Genomic DNA, 20,700 nt, shown 5'->3' on the forward strand with positions numbered 1-20,700 from the left:
TAGTATCTTCACAAAGCTTTAGCTTTCCATTACTAAGAAATTCTCCGTGTATTTGCAGCATATGGTTGAGGATTTTTTTTTATTTTATTTTTTTGGAAAATGTGTCCCTTGGGCATGTATTTCCTCTAGATTGCTGTATTAAGAAATGTTTTCCTTTAAACATACTTACAGCTTTTTCTTAAAATTGTCCCTCAAACACATCTAAAATAGGCATAAAAATGCATATCAAAGACAGGTATAAAATATGATTGCTACTTGGCAAGATTTTCTTCTACCTCTATATCCAGCTCTGATTAATTGCTTTCTTATGTTGAGTACAGCATTACTGTAGGCTGATCAAATATTGTATACATTACTGTGGTCATTTAATAGGGTATTAATTTGGAGATGTGACTTAGTCCTTAGGAAAAAGAAGACAAGGAAATCTCATAACTGTTCTCTGGCCTGTTCTCTGTCCCATTGTTCCTCTTCTTTCTTGGGAATGAGCACAGGAACTGACAAGCGTGAAATGGTGTAGAAGTGAAAGCTTTCACGCTCCAGCGTTTCCTTGCTTCAGAAGGGCACGTGTTTTCAGCCCATGGGGCCTCTACCTGTCTTCTTGGAAACAGGCAGCCCTGCAGACCTTCGGTGATGCAAGCATAAAGTTTGGATCACGGTCTGTCATCCATCTAGCTGTGTTATCAGTGTTTCCAGCTATGCTGTAGGTTATAGGAACCTTTTAAAAATGGATAATATTTGGGTTCTCTTTCCTATTTAAGCAACATTAAAAGCTCTGTTTTCAGCAAAATGCAGCCTCTGATTTGCTGTTAAAGAAAGAGCTAGAGAGACCACACTTCCTACCACAAAAGATAAAAAGTAGTACAGTTCCCTTGTCAACATAAGCCTTCAGACTGAGGTCCAATGCCCAATTAATCATGTTTATGATTTGCTGTGGTATCTGAAGGTAGACTCCGTGGTGAGAATACTGAATCTGACCAACTTTCGCTGCAAAGCATAATAGTTACAGGAGTTTGTTCTGTCCCTGTCCTGTTTGAAGTGTGTAGCAATTCAAAAGTGCTCCTCTAAATTATGCAGAGGAGCTACAAGTGTTTTCTTGCCTTCCAAAATCATTAATTTTTCCAGGACTTCTTTTAAATCACAGCAGCATCCTAGCAGAAGCCACAGGATTTTTTTGCTGATTTCATCAGCATTTTAACCTCACAAAGCTGTTAAAAGGTCTAGATAAAATGAAGTGCATGCTTCATCAAAACTTGGACACACTGATGGCCAAGATTTAGATTTCTGATGGCTAGAGGAGAATGGGGAACTTTAGATTCATTACCTCTCTGTGCACATGCCTCTGAGAGCATGAGCTAAAGCACTGATGGAAAATCCACCTAAAGCAACCTTTTCAAGGTACAGCATCATGAAGCTTTATGTGTGTCCAGTGATGACTTAAAAATGACAATGAAGCACAATCTCCTCACTTCCAGCTCTGTAAATTCAGCTGAAATTTACAGGCTCCTTGTGTACTTCTGCCCCAGTGAACCTCAGATGCTTTCTCTGAGAAGTGTAGTATTTGGGGAAGGAGAGGGGAAGAGTCCTTGCTAGAACAGTTAGTACTCTGGTGACTGGCCTCCTCCCCATTGGGAGGACTGAAATCTAATTTAGGTTACTAGGCTGTTATAAAGGAGGCAGGAGAATGGAGGACTACTCTTAGTCTGTCCAGTGTTATCTAAAAAGACACTATCTGCCTTTTTGTCTGAATGATCTGATTCTACTCTTTCAGGAAAGCAGGTAGGGGAATATTGAGTTATTCCACATCAAGGACAGAAGCAGTTTGAGTCCTGCTGAAGATAAGACATTTTGGTGCACGTAGTGAAAGGGAACTCTCAGAAGCAAGTGATTTTAAAGTCAAAATGTGGTGTGGAGGGAGTTTCAATGCCCTCTTTCCCAGGAGCCAAGGAGCAGACAACCCACTGAGACACCCTGGTTAAAGCCAGCATTCAGAGACCATAAACTTCAAGCACACTGCATTTTGGGTGCTGAGCTACTTCTTGGGATCAAGTTTACAAAGATGCTAATATATTTATGCCCCAGCCAAACTAGCGTTAACATTGTTTGGTGCTTCCAGCAGCATATGTCCTATTTGTGTGCTGTTTGTTAGGGTGTATTCAACCAGTGAGGAATTCCTCCGCCATTTTCAGCCATAACAATGTCTAGAGCAGCTGTAAAACTCATCATCACTGGACTGTAATCCTCTCTTCTGGTCTAGAGGTGTGTGCTGATCTCCAGCAGCCTATGTGACAAATGCAAAGCAGATCACATCCTAAATTTTCTTCAAAGTGAGCATGCAGGCATTCGAAGGGGCCTACAGCAAGCGAGAAATGACACACCTCTGTCCTAACAAGTCTACCAGCCAAGTGAGATGTGGAGACCAGGGTATTTATGGGTTCTTTGCCAGTTTTACATAGTAAGGCCTTTTCTTCATTGTTAATTTGAGCAGAAATAATGTGCAGCTTCATGCAAGCAGTCCTTACCTCAGCGCTGTTTTACAACACCAGCTCAGACAATACCAGTGGCGATGGTGCGAGTGGGCATTAACCCAGCACATCTTCCAGCCCCACGCTGAGTCTGATGCCCCAGCACCAGTCTGCTGGTTCTGGGCAGCCTCTTGTTCCCTTAGCAAACATTTATATTGTATATGTATATGTATATGTAGCTCTTCTGGCATACCTCTCTAGTTTGGGCCATGCTAGAAGTTGTTCCATTTTAATGCTTATGTTGTCTTTGAAATTGCTTTTCAACCTAAGCCACTACCATCCTGTGTGGACTGGCACTTTGGCATTGTTTAAGCTCATGTGCAGAATCCAGACAAAGGATGTTTGACTAAAACAAAGCATCCTCATGATGCTCTGCATACCTTTAACACTGCTGGGCGAAAACAGAACCATGAACTAAGCTGCAGCCAACTGAATATGCACAGTCATTGACATTATCAGACTGGCCACTGGGGAATATCCAAATTCTGTGCTTCCTTGGGCAGTGCTCTGCAAGGCCTTTGAAGCCTTGCTCAGCCTAAGAGATTCACACATGAGGAAGATCAAAGTTTGTGCTCCTGAGCATAAGGTGGCATGGTAAGTGACTAATTGAGACTTGTCTTCCCTACCTGTATTTATAATGTAACAGGACATTCCAGTTCACTAGTTCCAAGCACCACCTCTTCCGACTCTTGGGCTCGACAGGGTTATGATGCTAGGGGACGCATGCTGGATTGGAAGGATCCGCTTGGTTCATCCGAAAATACAGATCCATATGTGGCAGTTTCATCCCATAATCATCAAGACAAGAAGGGTAAGGCCTTGGAAACGACTTCCTGTGGTGAGGAGGGAGGGGGGGAGGACTGAAGTGTAAGTGCTTCCAGCTGGCTCTGAGCAACATGTAATAAAACTCCTGTGCTATAATTAAAAGCTTATCGTAAAGTCTGAAACTAAACAGCCAATCTCAAACTCAGTCCGAGATAATTCACTGCCTGAGGAAACCACACAAAACAAATAGAAATGTGTGCCTTTGCTGTATGTATTGTGCCAGTGCATGGGAAACAATGGGGACTTAGCTCTCTTTAAACTTGATCTTCCTCACTGTCTGTCAAAGGGAGATGAATAGCTTGCCGTTGTTCCTAAGGGTGTATTTTCATACTGTCTTTTTTCCTGAATTCCTGGGGAAGCACGGCAGGTCTTAGCTAATTTCACATTATTTCCATCTCTCTCTGGCCATCAGAGGTACTGAAGCTCTGAGGTCTATGCCAGTTTAACTGGTGGAATTATGCTGACACTGGTCCTAGCCACTGGACCCATAGTCCCACTGTCTTCAGTGGGACCTGAGCATGAAACACCTTTGAGATCATCATTAGTGATTTTCGAAAGATACTTCGGTGATTGCTGGCAGAGAGCATTTCTCTGTTGTGTTTTTAAAGCCCAAAAAGGTGCTTTGCTTTAGGTTCGTTATGCCATATTCAGCCCTTGTGCTGAGCACCATTGTGCCTGACACAAGGGGCAGCCCTGTCGTTTGGCCTCTAGTTCCACTTTGCTGTGCATACAAAGTATTAAGCAGAGAGTTGCCTCAGCTTGCCACTTGAACCTGCTTAGTGAAGGAGAAGCTTTTCTTCTGAGCAAGCATGGTGGTGCCTCGTAATTCCATCATGGCCCTCCAAAAGTCTTCCCACTGCTTCCCATTCTTATCTGAATGAGGTTAAAATAGTGCCTTTGTAAATAGGGGGCGTAGGTTCAAATATCTACTCTACCTAGAGAGATTTGAGTCTTTGTTATTCTTCTCCAGGGTGTTCTTAGATCTCTTCTTTCAATTTCTTCTCTGCTGAAGATGTTTCACTCTGTATGCACTAATTAAGTACTCAGTGGACCAGGAGGAGGATGGGTATAAGCAAAACTCACTTGCTGTGTGGTTAGGGCACTCACCGGGAGCAGGAGCACACATGAGCTTCAGGCCTTTCTACTATGAATACTTTATAAAAAACACTTAAAATATTAATTGAAATGTGGATTCCAGTCTCTATTGTTCATGCATTTTACATGAAAAACTCATTAGATGAAAGCATCAGCTGTTCCTGGAGAAGCTACTGGCATGCCAGGCCTACTGCTTTGAATTGTCAGCCCAAACTAGCAGGTTACTAAATCATATTCCTTCCCTCTCTCTGACCCACTGAGTCTTGAGTCAGAAACTTTCAACAGGGGGTAATGAGCATGTTAACATTGGAAAACAGTTCAGTTTTCAGCAGAGCTGCAGGAACAGCTGGCGGTGGTCTGGACTGTGATCACAACAGCCCCAGACACACAGCATCTCCAGCAGTCCTGGGATGTCCTGGATTTCTCATGAAACTCCTCATGGAGCCTTTGCAGCGCCTGGCCACAGGGGTATTGTTCATCACCTGGCTGACCCAGCAGAGACAAAGCCTGTAGAAGTTTTCCAGCTGAGGAGACTGGAAATTAGGCAGAAGATGCAGTAAATTTTCCTGGGATGCCATGGTGATCGTTAATTTAGTAGCCATTGTATTTAGGCTTGATGGCAGGAAATGGAACACAAGGAATTGAATTCCCTCAAGCAGAAGATATGAACTTGTCTCCCACCTTCCAGCAATTCACTTATCCTGCAAAAAAGAGACAAACTGCCATTTACTTTTTTTCTTTCATCTCAGTTTTAGAAAATCTATTCCCAGATTTTTTTTTCTAAGCTTGATCCTATAGACATTCTGGGAGATTAACTGCAAATCTAAAGAAAAAAATTTTGAATTTTTGAACCCAGTCAGGCTTACCTGATTGGTAAGGTAAGCACAGAGCTCCTCTGCACCCTGCAGAGACTGCAGAGCCTCTGCGAAATTAATGCAGCTGCCTTTGCTACAACTCAAAACCATAATATAAGTCTGTGGGTGTTGAAGATAAAAGGTCAGATTCCAAATTCTCACTTAAGTTCAGTCTGAGTCCTCATTTCTTTGAATCTGAACCCTATTCCTCTGCCCTGGCTCTTCATCTGCAGAAAGGCAATTTAGAAAAAGTTATTTCTGGGTGTCAGGTATGTAGAAGAGAGAAAGCAGATAAACTTTCTTTAGAGATGGCAACGTGATTTACCTCCCTCTCCATTCTGTTCGAGCAGTAAATCAGTGATAATGCTGACAACCAAAGAAATAAAGTTCTTTTTTTTTTTTCCTTTTTCTTCCAATCTCAGTAACACCTGGTATTCAAACTGCTTGAAGTGGGAGGATATTTCTTAGAAAATAGTTTTCTCTCTTTGAAAGTAAGTGGTGGTTTTCTTCTCCTCCCTGTCATTAGGCAGACCTAGGGAGGAAGGGAGGAAAGGATCCTTGCACCCAGCCCTTCTGGTGGTGTCAGTCAGGGGTTGTAGGTCAGAATCCAGCAATAGTGGAAGGCACGGCCCCTTACATACCCAGAAGAACACAGAAAATTGTATGCATTTTAATGCCACTATTTGTTATGTGTGGATTTTTACTTTTCAAATCTTATTCAAAACACTGCTTAGTAGCTGGAAAGCTGACTCTTAAAAGCATCTTATATGCCAGCAGCAGCTTTCAGAGGAGCATGCATTGAAAATATTAATAAAAGTACATCTGTTGAATTTGAGTAACATTTGCTTCAATTCACTGACTGGTGAGACGGCCAAAATTCAGTAGCTCCCTCCTCAGGGATTGATGGTTACCAAAGTGCTCTATTAGCATGGGACAGGGTCATTTAAATATCATGCATTCTTTAGTGCGTAATTATTAATATTGACAAAGCTGGAAGCAGTCTGCACGCAATCAAAACAATGGTGGCAGAGGTGGCCGCATGGTTGTTTGCCATTACCATCTACTTGTGTGTTGTCACTCCTTGCCTTGCCTAGCCAAAGCTGGACGGCTCTAAAATTACTATTGATTAGTTGTTTTAAAAGGGCAAAGGAACTGCACAAAATTAAATCAGAAAATGTTAAGCTTGCTATTCTTTTATCAAGGTTTTGTTTTCGCTTTTTCTGTTTTCTTTTATTTTTGCACATTCACAGAAAAAAAATATTTCTTTTTAACATTTTCTCTTTGTTTTGCAAAGTGCTTTGTGGTGTTCTTCATTGGTTCTGTCTAATCCTTCAGACACTGTTTGCTTTCTTTTCCTGTACATATAATTGTTACCAATTGTACTAATAGTACAAAATACACTTGCTGCTCTTTCTGTCTGTAACACGGGTGCTTTGATGATGTCACATCCATCCATATGCTTCACTTTTAATTCAGTGCAGGCATCTTGGGGAATATCTATGGGGGCGTGAAGAGGGGGGTTCTTTAAAAGGGTTGACTCATGGGAATGTGACATTTGTGTGCCACAGTTTTAGTAGCTAAATATACTCTGGGATTGTTGTTTCTGAGCTACCTCGCATTTCTTGCTAAGATGGAAATGTGTAGTGCAGCCCGTAGTGTGGGAATTATGCATTGCTATCCCACTGGCATTTTCATTGTGGCCATTAAGAAATCTCTTTTCTTTGCAATCTTTTTCTCACTGCAAACAAACGGAAAAAAAAAAAAAAAAAAAAAAAAAAAAAAAAAAAAAAGAGCTCTGATTGGGCAGACCGCACCCTCTTTCCTTTTCTCCATCTCCTCCACAGGAAAAAAAAAACAAAAAAACCAACAAAACAAAACAACCTATGTTCTAGAGGATGTTTATGTTTTGTTTCCTTTCCTGCTATGTTTTACCCTTGATTTAATTGCTTTGGTCTTGATTTAATTGTGTGTTTCTCACCTTTGTCGATAGAGTTTTCCTAACCTCGCAGTCTAACCTTCCCTTCTGCTGCCATTGTACTGAGCCTCCCTCCCACCCTTGGCAGTCATGAAGCTCCTCCTGCGAAGAGCTCCAAGGCTTTACCTGTACACCCAGTAGTGCCCCAGTAGCTATGTCTGTAGTCATTCTACTAACCCCAGGGGAGCTAGGTACATCATACCTACCGCTGGTGGAAAGGCCTGTGTGAAGAAAACAAAGTGATTTTCTCATCACCCTGCCGGCCCTTCTCTGCTGTCTCCTATCCCTTTTGCCTCCCTTTAGGAATGCTTCATGCTTTTCCAGTCCCAGATTTGCTAGCACAAATATAGCCAACTGCTCAGTTTTCTCGTTCATTCCTCAAATGTACAGAGCCTGCATTTATTGACAGTGTTCGTAACTTGGTTTTAGATTATGATTTCTTTATACTGTTTCTTTTCTGCAGCATTCAGGTGGACATGATTTGCTTGGGCACTGACTGATAGAAGCATTGCATTATTTTTAGCAGTCTTAATGTTTGTATTCTCATTTGTGTCAGTGCTCATTAAGTGAAGATTATGAGGTGGTATCTCCTTTTCATAACAAAACAAAACATAACAAAACCAAACCTTTTTTCAGTAACAGCATGCCAACGGTAAAAAACTGATTAGAAGCAGGATGTGATGCACATAGCTTATACTGCTAATAGCTGCTGGTTGGATGTCCAGAATGCTCCTGTAGATATGGTATCTGTTAGTGTCTATTATTTCACATCAAACAGTTAATAATTGCAGCCCTCAGGTGGTACAGAATTCAATATCATTAGCACTAGTCAATAATTTGGAGAGGGATGTATTATGGAGAAGCCCAGGGGCTGATCCTTCCAAAAACTGCCTCCAGATGATGTTTTTTATTGTACACAATTGGCAGCGTTACTAATTTTTACTGAGGTTATCACTACTTGAAAGATTTACTAGGTGCTGACAGTGCTATCTGGAGAGTCTGCAAATGTTAGGACAGACTCCGCTCCAGGGAGACAGAATTGTATGAAATTTCAGGTACGGTTACAACAATAAGTGTAAAGTGCTGATTTAACAAGATCCTTTCATCATGAAATGAGAGGGAAAATTCTATAGCAGAGCAAAGCTTTGGACTCTTTTGGCATAAATTAATCTGTGTCAATCGTGGAAAGGCCAAGTTTTGCACCAGGAACTTCATTTGCAGAGGTTTTCTTTTGCACAGAATGTTACTGTGTGCTGATGTGCACAAGAATCTAAAAGGTTCAAAACATGTCTTATCAGAGGAGGGAGGCAGAGCTCATTGTTACCTTGCCAGCAGTTCGTATTACTTCAGAAGATGGTTTAAAGCAGCACAGAATTTGTCATGAGTATATTCTGAGTCGGTGTTTGCAGGTCTGAGGGGAAGGGTTTGGATTTTCAAGGTGAAGCAAATGCTGTGTCCGTGGTTTGTCTGTGTTGCAGTTACACCAAAGTCAGAAGGAAATGGTTGCTTTTGAAATAGGGTTAGGCTGATCCGAGAAGGAATTGCACCATAGTCAGCTCTGCCCAGGTGAGGCTCAGGAAGCCCTGTCTACAAAAAGCATATGGAGGAAGCTATAGAACTGCTGCTATTCTTTCTCCTGTCTCAAACCATTGACCCCACGAACATAAAACAGATTGCAAGTACTCTGCCATTCACTAACGCTTTCAAGTACTGAGGAAACAATGAAGATAAAATCAGATCTGATTCTTCACTTTCTGTACATTCAGGTTTCCTCTCTGCTGTCTAATGAGTGTTATAAGAAAGGGAGTAGCAAATTTGCCCTGTCTGATTCATTAGCATTTGGCTGAGATTTGAAGTGAGGGCTTTGCTTACTTGAAGCTGCCATACTGTGCAAAGGGATTGCATGTACAGAAGACTTAAATGGACTTAGTCCATTTTTACACATTCACATCTAGATTAAAACCTAATTATTTTGCCCTTATTTTGCCCTTAAAAAACGGCAGATTGGATGAGCACATGCTAAACAAAGCCATATAGATTTGATTTTTAAAATCTTTTTGGGTGAATAAGCATCAGCTTACTGTAAACATACCTCTTTCTACAGGACGCCTGATTCATGTTTGTCACATATTCTAGCTGCCTAGGTGAGATGCTAAAATATATATTAAAAGAAAAAAAAACATACTTTTCTAGAATGGCTATAGTAAGCAACTTGTCCAGAATCTCTTTGTCACAGAGACTAATCACAGTATGCCAGGCCCCTCTGCTGTAGGATGCCACTTTAGCTCCTTACCGGATCATTACCAGATAAGTACTGTTAACAGTTAAATGAAACCAGATTTCTCAGCAGAGTTTTTAGTGGCCAGATATCTGTATCACAAGACCAGGCTAATATTACTTGTAAATATGCCAGAAGGTTGATAACCTCACCATGCTGGAGTTGCAGGTACCCTGGGACATAGACAAGAGGGCTGTGCAGTCTGGATTGAGGGAATGCACCAGACCTGTCCAGAGCACTGACACTGATCCTTCGTCTGTTCCATTGTGCATGCATGCATGTCTCTGTCAGTTCCAGAGCCAGAGGCAGCTAATCATCTCAGATTGCGTCCCCAAGTTCAAACACGGGCAGGAGAAAAAACAGGACTAATTAATAAAATGGGAACTGTATATATAATCATTGAAAAATAATGCTGGAAGAAACATTTCTGAGAACAGAAACATAAACTTTCTTCAAACCTTTTTCCTTCATAGTTAAGTTTTAAGGAGAACAAGAGCAGGGAAACGGGGAGTAGACTAAGCATGAGGGAAAAAAAGGACAGTAACTAAGTCCATTAGCATAGCCATATCCTTAAGGCCTATTTAACTTAAAAAGGGGGGTTGTAATAGGATGCAGTGCAGTGGTTTAGTGGGCCTTGTCAATTGCTAGTCTTCATTTCAAATCTTACATAAAATAAACCTTCAGCTCTTTTAGCCACAGGTTTTCTGTAGGACAGAAAGTGTAAGGAGAGAAGCACTTTACATCATGTATTCCAGCACGCATGTGTGTCTAAGGAAATGATGACACCTCATCACTGTGCCTAAGTTTTTCAGAAATCAAAATGTTTCAATGTTTCATTGAGAGTTGGGGTTTCAGATTTAACTTGCAGAAGTGTAAACACAGGCAGCAGGATTTAAACTGAGAGACGAGATATGTAATTTATTTAGTAGCAAAAAGAATGCCAACGACAAGAAGACATTATCGATAATAGGAGAGAAATGCAAATGTGAAACTCCATTATGAAAACTATCAACAGATCTTTTCTTTGTAAATGCATCTCCATACTACTGAATCTGAATAAAGGAAGGGCAAAGTTTAAAATAGAGCTCATCAAATGTCAAATGTGGCTGTAGGAAACAGCAGGTATCCTTGACCTGCAATTGTCCACCTGCATAGATTTCAAGTCAGGCTATCCATTTACAGGCTGCAATGAACAGTGGAAGCCTGTCTTGCTAAAACAGGGAAAAGCTGCCCCAGAACCTCGATCTACTTTTTCAATAAAAGAGGCCATGTCTAATTTGTCAAGACAGCTGCTCAGAGTTCAGGGCAGTGGAGCTATTGTGTGATAGACAACATTCCCAGCTGCGTTCATCCACAGCCACCCGGTGAGGACAGCTTGGAGGAGGAACACAGACTGCCTGATGCTTTTGTTTGACTCTTGTAGTGCTGACATATTTATCAAGGGCTAGGAATTCATTCCAGGCTATGCTCGCCCTACAGGGCCTCCACTCTGTCTGGAAGCAGCAAGGAATAATTGATGGACAGGATGCTAAATAACACCACATTCCATTTTGGGGACATAAATGTTGAGTACAGGGAGGTGCTGGGCAATGCAAACATGCTGAACGGGCAGGAAAGAACTTAGCCTTAAAGTAGATTTCTGGAGGAGCTTTGAAATGTTGAAGGGATTTAACAGCAGAAAATCTTGCAGTCAAAAGGAGCCTTAAAGTGCCTTTTGGTGTTAAATTAATGCCAGTGTATAATTAAAATGTCAATATGCTCTTAAAGGTATTTGAATAATTCATCTTTTCTTACATAGGATGTACATAACTTCAATAATTGTATTAATTTATAGTAAGATGTCCTGTAGTAATTTTTCAACAACCTGAGCACTGACAGTCCTGGTTCAGAGCACTTCCAAGATCATCTGTGGACTATAAGCTGTTTATTAATTAGATGCTTCTGTAACAGAGCACCACATAATTTCTTCTCATGTAGATAACCTCTCAGTGAACAGGCTTGGTATCCCTTTCTGTCTGTAGGATCCTGACTGGCTCTTTTCTTTTTTCACTTACTGTTCTTTAAGAGTGTAAAAAAAGCACGCTTATTAGCTTATATATATTTTTTTTCCATCGGAACAGGCTGGTTCTTACTGATTAATAGCATGCTGTTAATTAAAAAAGCCTAGAGGGCATAATTTAGACTTTGCTGTGTTAATTTTACTTAACATTCAATGCAGATAACAAATGTCATATTTGGAAAGCTGTCTTTTCTATGAATATCTGTAGTTCAGCCAGGTGTCCAGACAAGTGCTACTTTGAGCTATCTAACAGTGAGACAACATAGTCTTTGGTCTCCAGTTACTTTGCTGTGACTTTTGCTTGATTTCATTCATGTTCCAAGATTTTCTGTGCTGGTATCTCAGAAAGAGAGGGAAAATGTGTTCTTATTCACCTGTTATGAAGTAAGAAAGAGTCTTACAGGCATTTTACTGGGAAGTTTTGAAGCAGGTAGAGTAAATTTACTACTGTATCAAAAACGTGTGTTCTGACAGCCCTGTGAGAAAAAAAATAGCTTCACCAGCCAAGTTGTAAGCTATTGAAAAATCTCGGTTTGCTCATACCCAAGTCACAGTTTGGCTGCTAAATACGCAGATAACTCCATGTACACTGAATATCGGTGCTGCAGTTGATAAGCAGTTTAGCCATCTAGCAGATAGTCTGACAGCTCTCCCTGCCCCAGCAGATCAGAATAAGTCAAAGTCTGTGCAGAAGTAGATTTTAACAGCTCCATTGACATTAGAAGAGCTTAGAGCAGTTCTTAGAGTAATTGCTCGGGGAGCGTTAGGGGCCATATTTGGCACAGCTGAACAACACAGCAAACATTTGAAATGGCCAACAGCACATTTATCATCAGGTTTGTGTCGGCCAGGAAAAATACCTGCAGTGCTCTGAAACTCTGCATCCCAATGGATAGCCTCCAGATCAGTCCCAGCTTCCCATGCCTACCAAAATGCTCAGCCCTGAGTATTAAACTGTAGCTATTCCAACAACAACCAAAGACTGCTGTTTTCTGTGAAATAAAATCTCAGATGGAAGTGTAACTTGGTAACGTTGTCATAACTGGCATAAACTAGGCAGTTCTTTCATATGCCCAGCAAGGATTATTTTAATTGGAAAGTAACACCAGCTGCATGCTGACAATAATATTGCATGTTGTTTGTGCTCCATCCCATCTTACCCACAATTGTGGTAGAAAATAATAGAGGAGCTTTTTCAAAAAAAAAAAAAAAAACAGACATTTTTAAAACCCTCCAAAGCTAGTGCTATTCACTATCATGTTCTTAGAGGATTATTTTAGAGAGGCTGGAAGATTGCTCACACAGCCAATAACAGCTCAGGCGGTCTATTTAAGAGTGCACAGAAACACCTCTTGAAAGGCCATACACCAGAGCCCTCAGCAAGATAAAGTATTCCAAGAAGCATGTATTTTCCAATTGTTTCTTTATTCCTAAAACCATAAAACTTTACTGAGTTCCTATCTGAAATCTAGCATGGCTGTAATCCTGAAAAAGCAATTCCAGTCTAAAACACAGTCATTCATGTTAGTTAATGTAATTGATTTATTTCACAAAGAGCTACAGAAAAAAATAGAGCACCTGCCTCCCTCCCCTTATACATTTAGAGTCATTGGTCTGGCTAGCTGATCAGGGTAACCACAGATCATAAAGCTGGGTAAAGACTGAGTTCCACTTGTTTTCCTTTACAGAAGCTAACAGAAGTGGTCTTGTCATTTGGTGCAGAAAGGGCTGTTGGCATTTGCTTTGAGCCTGTGGTTGGCACTGGAGAAGTTCTATTTCTGCTATTAGCATACAGCTCCCGTCAAGCAGTTCAATAATTCCCCGTGTGTGTTCACTGCTGAATGACTCCCAGTCAGATGGTGGTAGAAGGAGGACACAGAGCAGGAGTGCCCTCTGTCCCTTCTGCTGCGTGTCTCCCCATTGAACCTCTCACACTCGCCACAGAGCCTGCCCAGAGATTTGGGCAATCTCAGCTCATAATATAGAACATAAAGAGCCCTGCTCTTTTTTGCAGATAGCATTCAGCTTTATCTCTACAAAACAGTAGTCTCTATTCAGTGTCTTAAAGAGGTCTTACAGTCCTGCTGCGCTTTGTATGCTTTTTGTCTAAATATGACCAAGCTAGAGGCAATGCCCTGAGGCACTCATCCAGTAAGACCCAGTGATTTCCCACATCCAGTGGTCCCCAGGGGTATTTGTGCAGTTTGGTGTGCGATTGAACTAAACTACTGATATCAAAATCAGCAGGCACTTGCACGTACCCAGCATCCAGACCTGGATGGACAGTATAGTTTCTCTCTGCTTACTCATGGCAAGACAGCTTGATGGCATCAGCTGCGCTTCCCTTGAAGGCTTGCTCTCAGCTACACTGTTTTTAGAAAGAAAAGAAAACATATATCACAAAGGTTGTGATAATTTTTTTTACACTCCCAAGTGCCAGGGGAAAAAAATGAAGCGCTAACTTCTCACATGGAAATTTGTTTATCTATAGATCAGTAAACACATCTAGAGAACTGCTCTGCAGATAGGAGAAAAGCCAGTCAGCTCCTTGTTCTAGCACCTACCTTCATGATGATTAACTAGCTGTGCAAGCTGTCTGGTTTGCCTGCAGCAGTGGGAAATACTGTCTTATAAAAAGAGTGCAAGCAGAAAATGAACAAACATTGCAGTAAATTCAGGAAAAAAGAAGGGAATTTGGAACAGTACCAGAGTCAAGTGGAATGCTGGGGAAGTATTTGTAGTGCAGGAACACAGATGCCTGTGAGATGTTCCATAAAGCAGATATGCAATGTATCTACCTGCCTCTGCTGACAATCAGAGGGCATCTGGGGTGCTGGAGAGGAGTGGGTTTAGGCACACCACTGTGGCAAGACTGCTGCTGGCCCCAGGGCAGCTTTTGGAACCAGGTCAGTACCTACTTGCCAGACTGTACACTCTGAGATGGAGTTTGCTTCATCCAGCAGATTTGGCCAGAGTCGTCACTGCAGGCATTAAAACAATGCACAGATGGGAAGCATCAGTGAAGTTATGGCATTGTAGTATAAATGTACACTCAGTGTCTGTGAGATGGAGAGATAGTATAAAAATTGGGTTAAAAAAATGCAGAGAACTATAAATTTGACAGACAAGGGGAAGAATGCATGAAAGAAGCCAAGACTGGAGATACAAAATTAAATAAGAGATGACAGTATCTGGACAAGATGTTCAGTAAGAAATGCTACCTGCTACCCTAGGATGTAGCTGGAGTAACCATGCTTGCTTTACTGAAGGTACTGCAGATTTCAAGTAACGTAACTGAGAGAAAATAAGGCTTCTGATATTTATATTGGAAGAGTTGTGATGTACAGAAAAAGAGGTAAAATCAGTCTTGCTGACTGTGATAACCAGTGTTTCTAACTCATTGCAATTTTGCAGTCACTTAACTTATTCAAAGTCACATGAGGCTATGGGGATTAAAACTCAAAGGAAAAAGATAAGCCTAACATCAGACACTCATAAACTATTTTCTGCCTACAGCCTCAGCCCTGTAAATATTTCTAGAAAAAGCAGTCTTGTCTTGAACTGACCACTGGGAGCATGTTTTAATTCCTAACATTGCTAGCTTGGTCACCTAATTGTATAACTTGACCATTCTTTATCAAGAACCTCAGAAGATAGGACATATATATATATACAGGGCATAGTCTTAGCTAAATCTTGGATTTTTAATAGATGATTCCTTCAGTACTTCAGCTGTGATGTGCTTAGTAGCTTAAAACTAGCATTTCCATTTTAGTGTCTTGAAAGAAGATCAGAGATGAAGCAGAAACAATTTTTGGTTTTGTGTCGTATGTAGTGTTTGGAGTTTAGCCCCAGTAAGGGTCTGCTTCGTGCTTCAGCCTGCTGATCAGAGCTGCTCTTGTTGACATTCAGCAAACTTCACTTCTCCCTGTGCAGAAAGGTCATAGTTCAAAACAGGCTGTAAGAAAGGAAAAGCAAAACCACAGAATGTCTCAGTGACAGCTTCTCTTTCCTTGACTCGGCATATAACAAAACTTCTTCCAGAAGGGCGCTAGGCTGCCCAGAATGCATAATGCCCAGAAATGCATAATGACCAGAAAAAAAGAAAACAAAATTGTTCTGTGCCCTCAAAGAAACTGCATGCAGTGAAACGGGAGCTGCGAAGGAGAGAGATTCACTTTGCAGCCTACAACAACTTCTCTGGAGCCTTGAATTCATACATAATCAGTCAAACATATGTAAATCTAGTTTAATCCAGCTGTGAAAAATCCCTGAAGTAAACTAATAAAGAGCAGCTGGGTATGTTTAAGCTCATCCCAGGCATAGGCGAAAGGTCCCAGAATGTGCACTTGAGCTTCTTTTACGTCATTAGAGGAAATATAGCAGACTTTAAAAGAAACTTGTGTTTTTAAGATGCAAAGCAGTATAAAGCTTGCCTCTGCTGAGACAAGCTACAAAAGAATTAATTTTCCTTGACATTTGGATTTTATACATCTTGTTTCATCTGCTGCAAATGCCTGTTTTACTGTTCTATGGGACATGCTATATCTGCTTATTCTCCATCACAAGCATCTAAAATTATCTGTGCTCACTGGGAAAGGATGAAAGGTGAAGGAAAGTACTGAAATCAGGAAAGTTCAAAATGATCAGCCATTGCATGATGTCTGCTGGTGGGACTAAGGTTCTCAAGCTCTTCCTAGTGCAAGAGCTGCCCTTCGTATTGAGTGGGAAAAATTACATTGGGCTGCCTTCAAGAGTATGATGGCTCTCATCACTGCATCATAGATTTAGGAGGTTGTGTAACTCAAACCTGCTCTCATGCATGAAAACTTAATAAATCAGTTTATTTACAGTTACTACTTATAAGGTAGTTCAATTTTATAAGTTCTAAGAGCTTGCTGCTCCAATCATTTTCAGTTCTCCCACCCCTTTATTTCAGTGGGGAAGGGAAGATGTGTGGGCATGAATTTGCTGGTTCAGTGCCTGTGATTTCCATCTATATTAATTGTTTTCAGTGAAGAACTTCTCCCTTTTAATTGCTGAAAATTCACACGTATGACAAGGTATAGGTTTTGTCTGGCAGCTATGATACATAGAAAAATTGTGTTGCAGGCTCATAAGAACACAAAGTCTCATAAAGTCTTTTGAAAATATTTCAAGACTTGTGTTTTCTCATATGGACATGCTGGAGTAATTTCACAGAATTGTATGGGTTGGAAGGGACCTCTGGAAATCATTTAGTACAACCCACCTAAAGCAGGTTCACTAGAGCAGGTTGTAGAGAAAAGTGTTCAAAAGAGTGTTCAATATTTCCAGAGAAGGAGACTCCACAGCCTCTGGGCAGCCTGTTCCAGTGCACTGCCACTCTCAAGTAAAGATGTTTTTTTTCATGTTCAGGTGGAACTTCCTATGTTCCAATTTGTGCCCCGTGCTCTTTGTCCTGTCACGGGGCACCAATGAAAAGGGCTTGACCTCATCCACTTTACTCCCACCCTTTAGATATTTATAAGCATTAGTAAGATTCCCTTCCATCCTTCTCTTCTCTAGGCTGAGCAGTTCCAGGTCTCGTAGACTTTCCTCAAAAGTGAATGCTCCAGGCTCTTCTCATCTTTGTAGCTCTCCAGTGGACCCTCTCTAGAAGTTCCCTGTCTTTCTTGAACTGGGAATCCCAGAACTGGGCACAGTACAACAGATGTGGCTTCACCAGGACAAAGCAGAGGGGGAGGATCACTTCCCTCGACCTTGCGCCTTGGCCTTCTTGGCCACGAGGGCACACTGCTGGCTCATGACGAGCTTGTTGTCCACCAGGACACCCAAGTTCCTCTCTGCAGAGCTCCTCTCCAGGAGGTCAGCCAGCCCCTAGCCTCTACTGAAGCATGTGGTTATTTCTTTAACCTTTCTTTAGTTGCTTATATACCTTAAAAAATGCAGGAATTAAAATTCCCCATCTTCCCATTGAGAAGTGAGGCATGTATTAATCTCCCCTTTTTTACTAAGTTGCAACTGTTTTGGTGTTTGTTTTTTTTTCTGTAGGGAGTCATGTTGACAGTTGTTTATCAGGTATGAGAAGTACCATAATTTGAAGCAGTTGAACAAAGAAATAAAACCACTCTTAGAGATCAATAGATGAACCTGTCCTGGAGGGACTGCTTCTGAAATAAGTCTGCTTAAGGGCCAAAGCATACTGACAAAAGGCACGATGGCTGACTTGACTGCATAGATCCTTTTCAGGCTTGCTGTGTGTTATCTACTGATCTTTTCAAAGTTCTAAAGTATACTTTCTCTTCATACTTACAGCGATCATTGGGCTAGTTGCTTCTGTTTTTGTTTTGTTTTGTTTTTGCTTAATATCTCAACCAGCTTCAGGTAGCTGTCTTTGAGAGCCATAAGAAGGAGTCGTGAGGAGATGGATAGTCTTCTCAGCAGTCATGCAAAATTTAACAGTTACAGACCTTTACAAATCAACAGTACAGATTTACTATGAGGGAGACAAACAAACAAACGAAAAATTTGCCAGCAGCTTTAATGATGAGTATTTCAGTTAATACTTTTTCTATCGGCTAACAGTGACAGTCCAGAAAAAGGTAGGTAGGAAAAATGGATACTGGGTAGACCTGCACTGAGTCTTCAGAACAAGGCCTTGCAGCCAGAAGGTACATAAAGAAAAGAATTTACTTGCCTTTTCCAGCAAAGTACTTCCAGTAATGTGGCTAACATCAAATCATTGGCCTTATGGTGTGGTTGGTTTATTTCAAGCTTTGAAGTTACCTCTTCAAGAAAAATAATAGCATCTCAGAATGCTAAACTTTCAGCATGCTAAACTCTAGTCGTTCATGCTAGTCGTTGCTGTCACTTTAATTCTGAGTGTCCAGTTTAACTTCATCTGTTGTTTTGTTTTTTTTTTAAACCTGTTTCTGGTTAAATAGGAAGAAGAAGGCTTGTTAATACCTGCAGGGATTTTCCAGGCTGAAATAGTCTTTTAGCAGCATGAAACTGCCTGTAAACACAGTTCTAACACCTGGAGACACATGTTGAAAACCTTTTCAGTGGCATTTAAAAAAGACATTCAGAAGCCCATAAAAACCTCCATCCACTAGGAGCCTATTCCAGCATTCCTGCAAGTCTAAGCAGAGGGAGTCACACATCAGACAGAAAAGCTTACACAGAAGAAAGAAATTAACTGCAAGGTTTTCTCCTTAAATAACAACAATAAAGAAACCATTGTGCCTTTGTGGAACAATGACTTGCTCTGTGGAAACTCTCAAGTGATTTTGTAGGTGTTGGAGATGGAAGTGGGCTGATTCCTATTTAGGCAGAGAGGTGAAGTTTAAGTCACAAAGACACCCACTCCCAGACTTCTGTAAATGTGTGGTCTAGACTTAAATGCTACCTTATTCCCTGGTAGTTATTCTCCCATTTCCCTGCCAAAACATCATTCTTCATTTCCCACCTCCATGTTTCAATTTCATGCGTGCCACCATTTTGGGTTATTACTTTACCATCTGTCAGTGGCAACGCTGGAAAACTACACAATGACAGCTCCCTGCAGGGATGATCACAGAGCATTCTTGATGCACGTGGCATGTGGTCGCCTCATTGTCCAGTGTACACCTCTCAAGGCCATAAATCATTTCTGGAACAGAGGGTCTTTGTATCCGTATCACAGTTAACTGTAGGACTCAAACAGAAATTCATTATATTTAGTGTCAGGTAATGAGGTTATTCACGTACAGGAACCTGTGGTTATGGAACCAGATATTGCTCTCTGCCCTGCTCCTGTTATTCTTGCTGATTTTAACTTGGTTGTAAAAGAAGGCAGTATCTGGCTTGTTGTACCACTAAACCAGACTCAAGCTATTCAAACTAGGAAGTAGTTACTTGTTTTCATTCATGAAAAAGTTGTGAGGGTTATGAAATTACTGTTTGTGCTCACTGGAAAGCATAGACCATTATGCAGATTTGGAGGAAAATGGAGGAGCTCTTGAGGGTTTGCCATCTCTATTCCTCATCAGCTATGAGAAATAATGCGGTACATTCAAAGCCCTTTACCACAGCTTAGCAAGGTTTATTTAGATTTTCCTCTGTCTAAACAGAGAGTCCTTTGGAGGACTTCTTACTTCATATCTCTTTCCAGGTAAACATTTCACCAATACTTTTCAACAGCTTTTCTGCAGATTTTAGCTTACTTTCAAATTTGCTTTTGCTAAAATGGGCCAGAATGTATCACACTTAAAGTTTCCCCATAAAAAGTAAACCATTTATGCCATCAAGGAAGAAAATTTGGCTAGGCTAATGTAATTTATTTTTGACAAATTTATATTCACTTCTTTATACTTGATTATGAAATTGGTAGCTTAATCATTTGTTATACTGTCATTCTCATTCTGAAAATTGGAGTGTCAGATCTCTCATTTGATAGGATCTCCTTGTCTCTCTCGTCTCTGTTTTGGATAGCACTGCATTACCAGAATTTGCTACAGTTCATCAAATCACAGTTTTTGCTGAAGTAGGAAGCAAGGAAAGGAGTAAATGCTTTAATATGCATATGTTTCATTATTTGTCCTCCATTATTGAAATTTGCAGTATTGGCATTCATTACTCCCATTCGCTTATGCTCATGTCATGTATTCTTTAGGACGATTAATATATTCTAATGTGATTACTTCATCCTAATTACATTTCTGCCTTCAGAATATTTTTTCCTGGTAGAATTAGAACAACCAGAACATGCACAGAATAGTTACATCAGCATTTTGATGCAATGACATTTTCAGCACCGTGCACATCCTGTACTGTTATTTAGCAGGTGTCCAGGTGAAGACCTAACCCTTGAATACTTTTGTTAGTTAATGAAAAGAAAAAACCTCGTTTCCTTCATGCTTACGATTATCTAGCATACAGTAGATCCATATTATTTTATCAACTCCAGTCTTTTCTCTCTTATTTTCACCCACAGACATTCAAAAAGTCATTTCAGACTGAAACTTGAAAACATTTTTCTTAGCATTCTGGAGTACTGTGTCCAGATCTGGAGCCCCTAATAAAAGAAAGACAGGGAGCTGTTGGAGGGGGTCCAGAGGAAAGCCACAAAG

The 20,700-nt window shown here is 40.8% G+C and overlaps 1 protein-coding gene across 8 annotated transcripts in view; it reads left to right on the forward strand.

Moving 5' to 3' along the window:
• Positions 1 to 20,700, forward strand: part of SEMA6A (semaphorin 6A) — a 114,599-nt gene that overhangs the window by 85,018 nt on the left and 8,881 nt on the right. For 7 of the 8 annotated variants that reach the window (XM_085214393.1, XM_085214392.1, XM_085214390.1 and 4 more), the window contains one exon: positions 3,169 to 3,333. The exons of the other annotated variant lie outside the window; for it this stretch is intronic. In XM_085214393.1, coding sequence (XP_085070519.1) covers positions 3,169 to 3,333 — 165 coding nt within the window. The remainder of the gene's footprint in view (positions 1 to 3,168; positions 3,334 to 20,700) is intronic. 8 annotated transcript variants of the gene reach the window in all.

The sequence above is a fragment of the Meleagris gallopavo genome, chromosome Z (genome assembly GCF_905368555.1).
Source record: "Meleagris gallopavo chromosome Z, MGAL_WU_HG_1.1, whole genome shotgun sequence".
Lineage (NCBI taxonomy): Eukaryota > Metazoa > Chordata > Aves > Galliformes > Phasianidae > Meleagris > Meleagris gallopavo.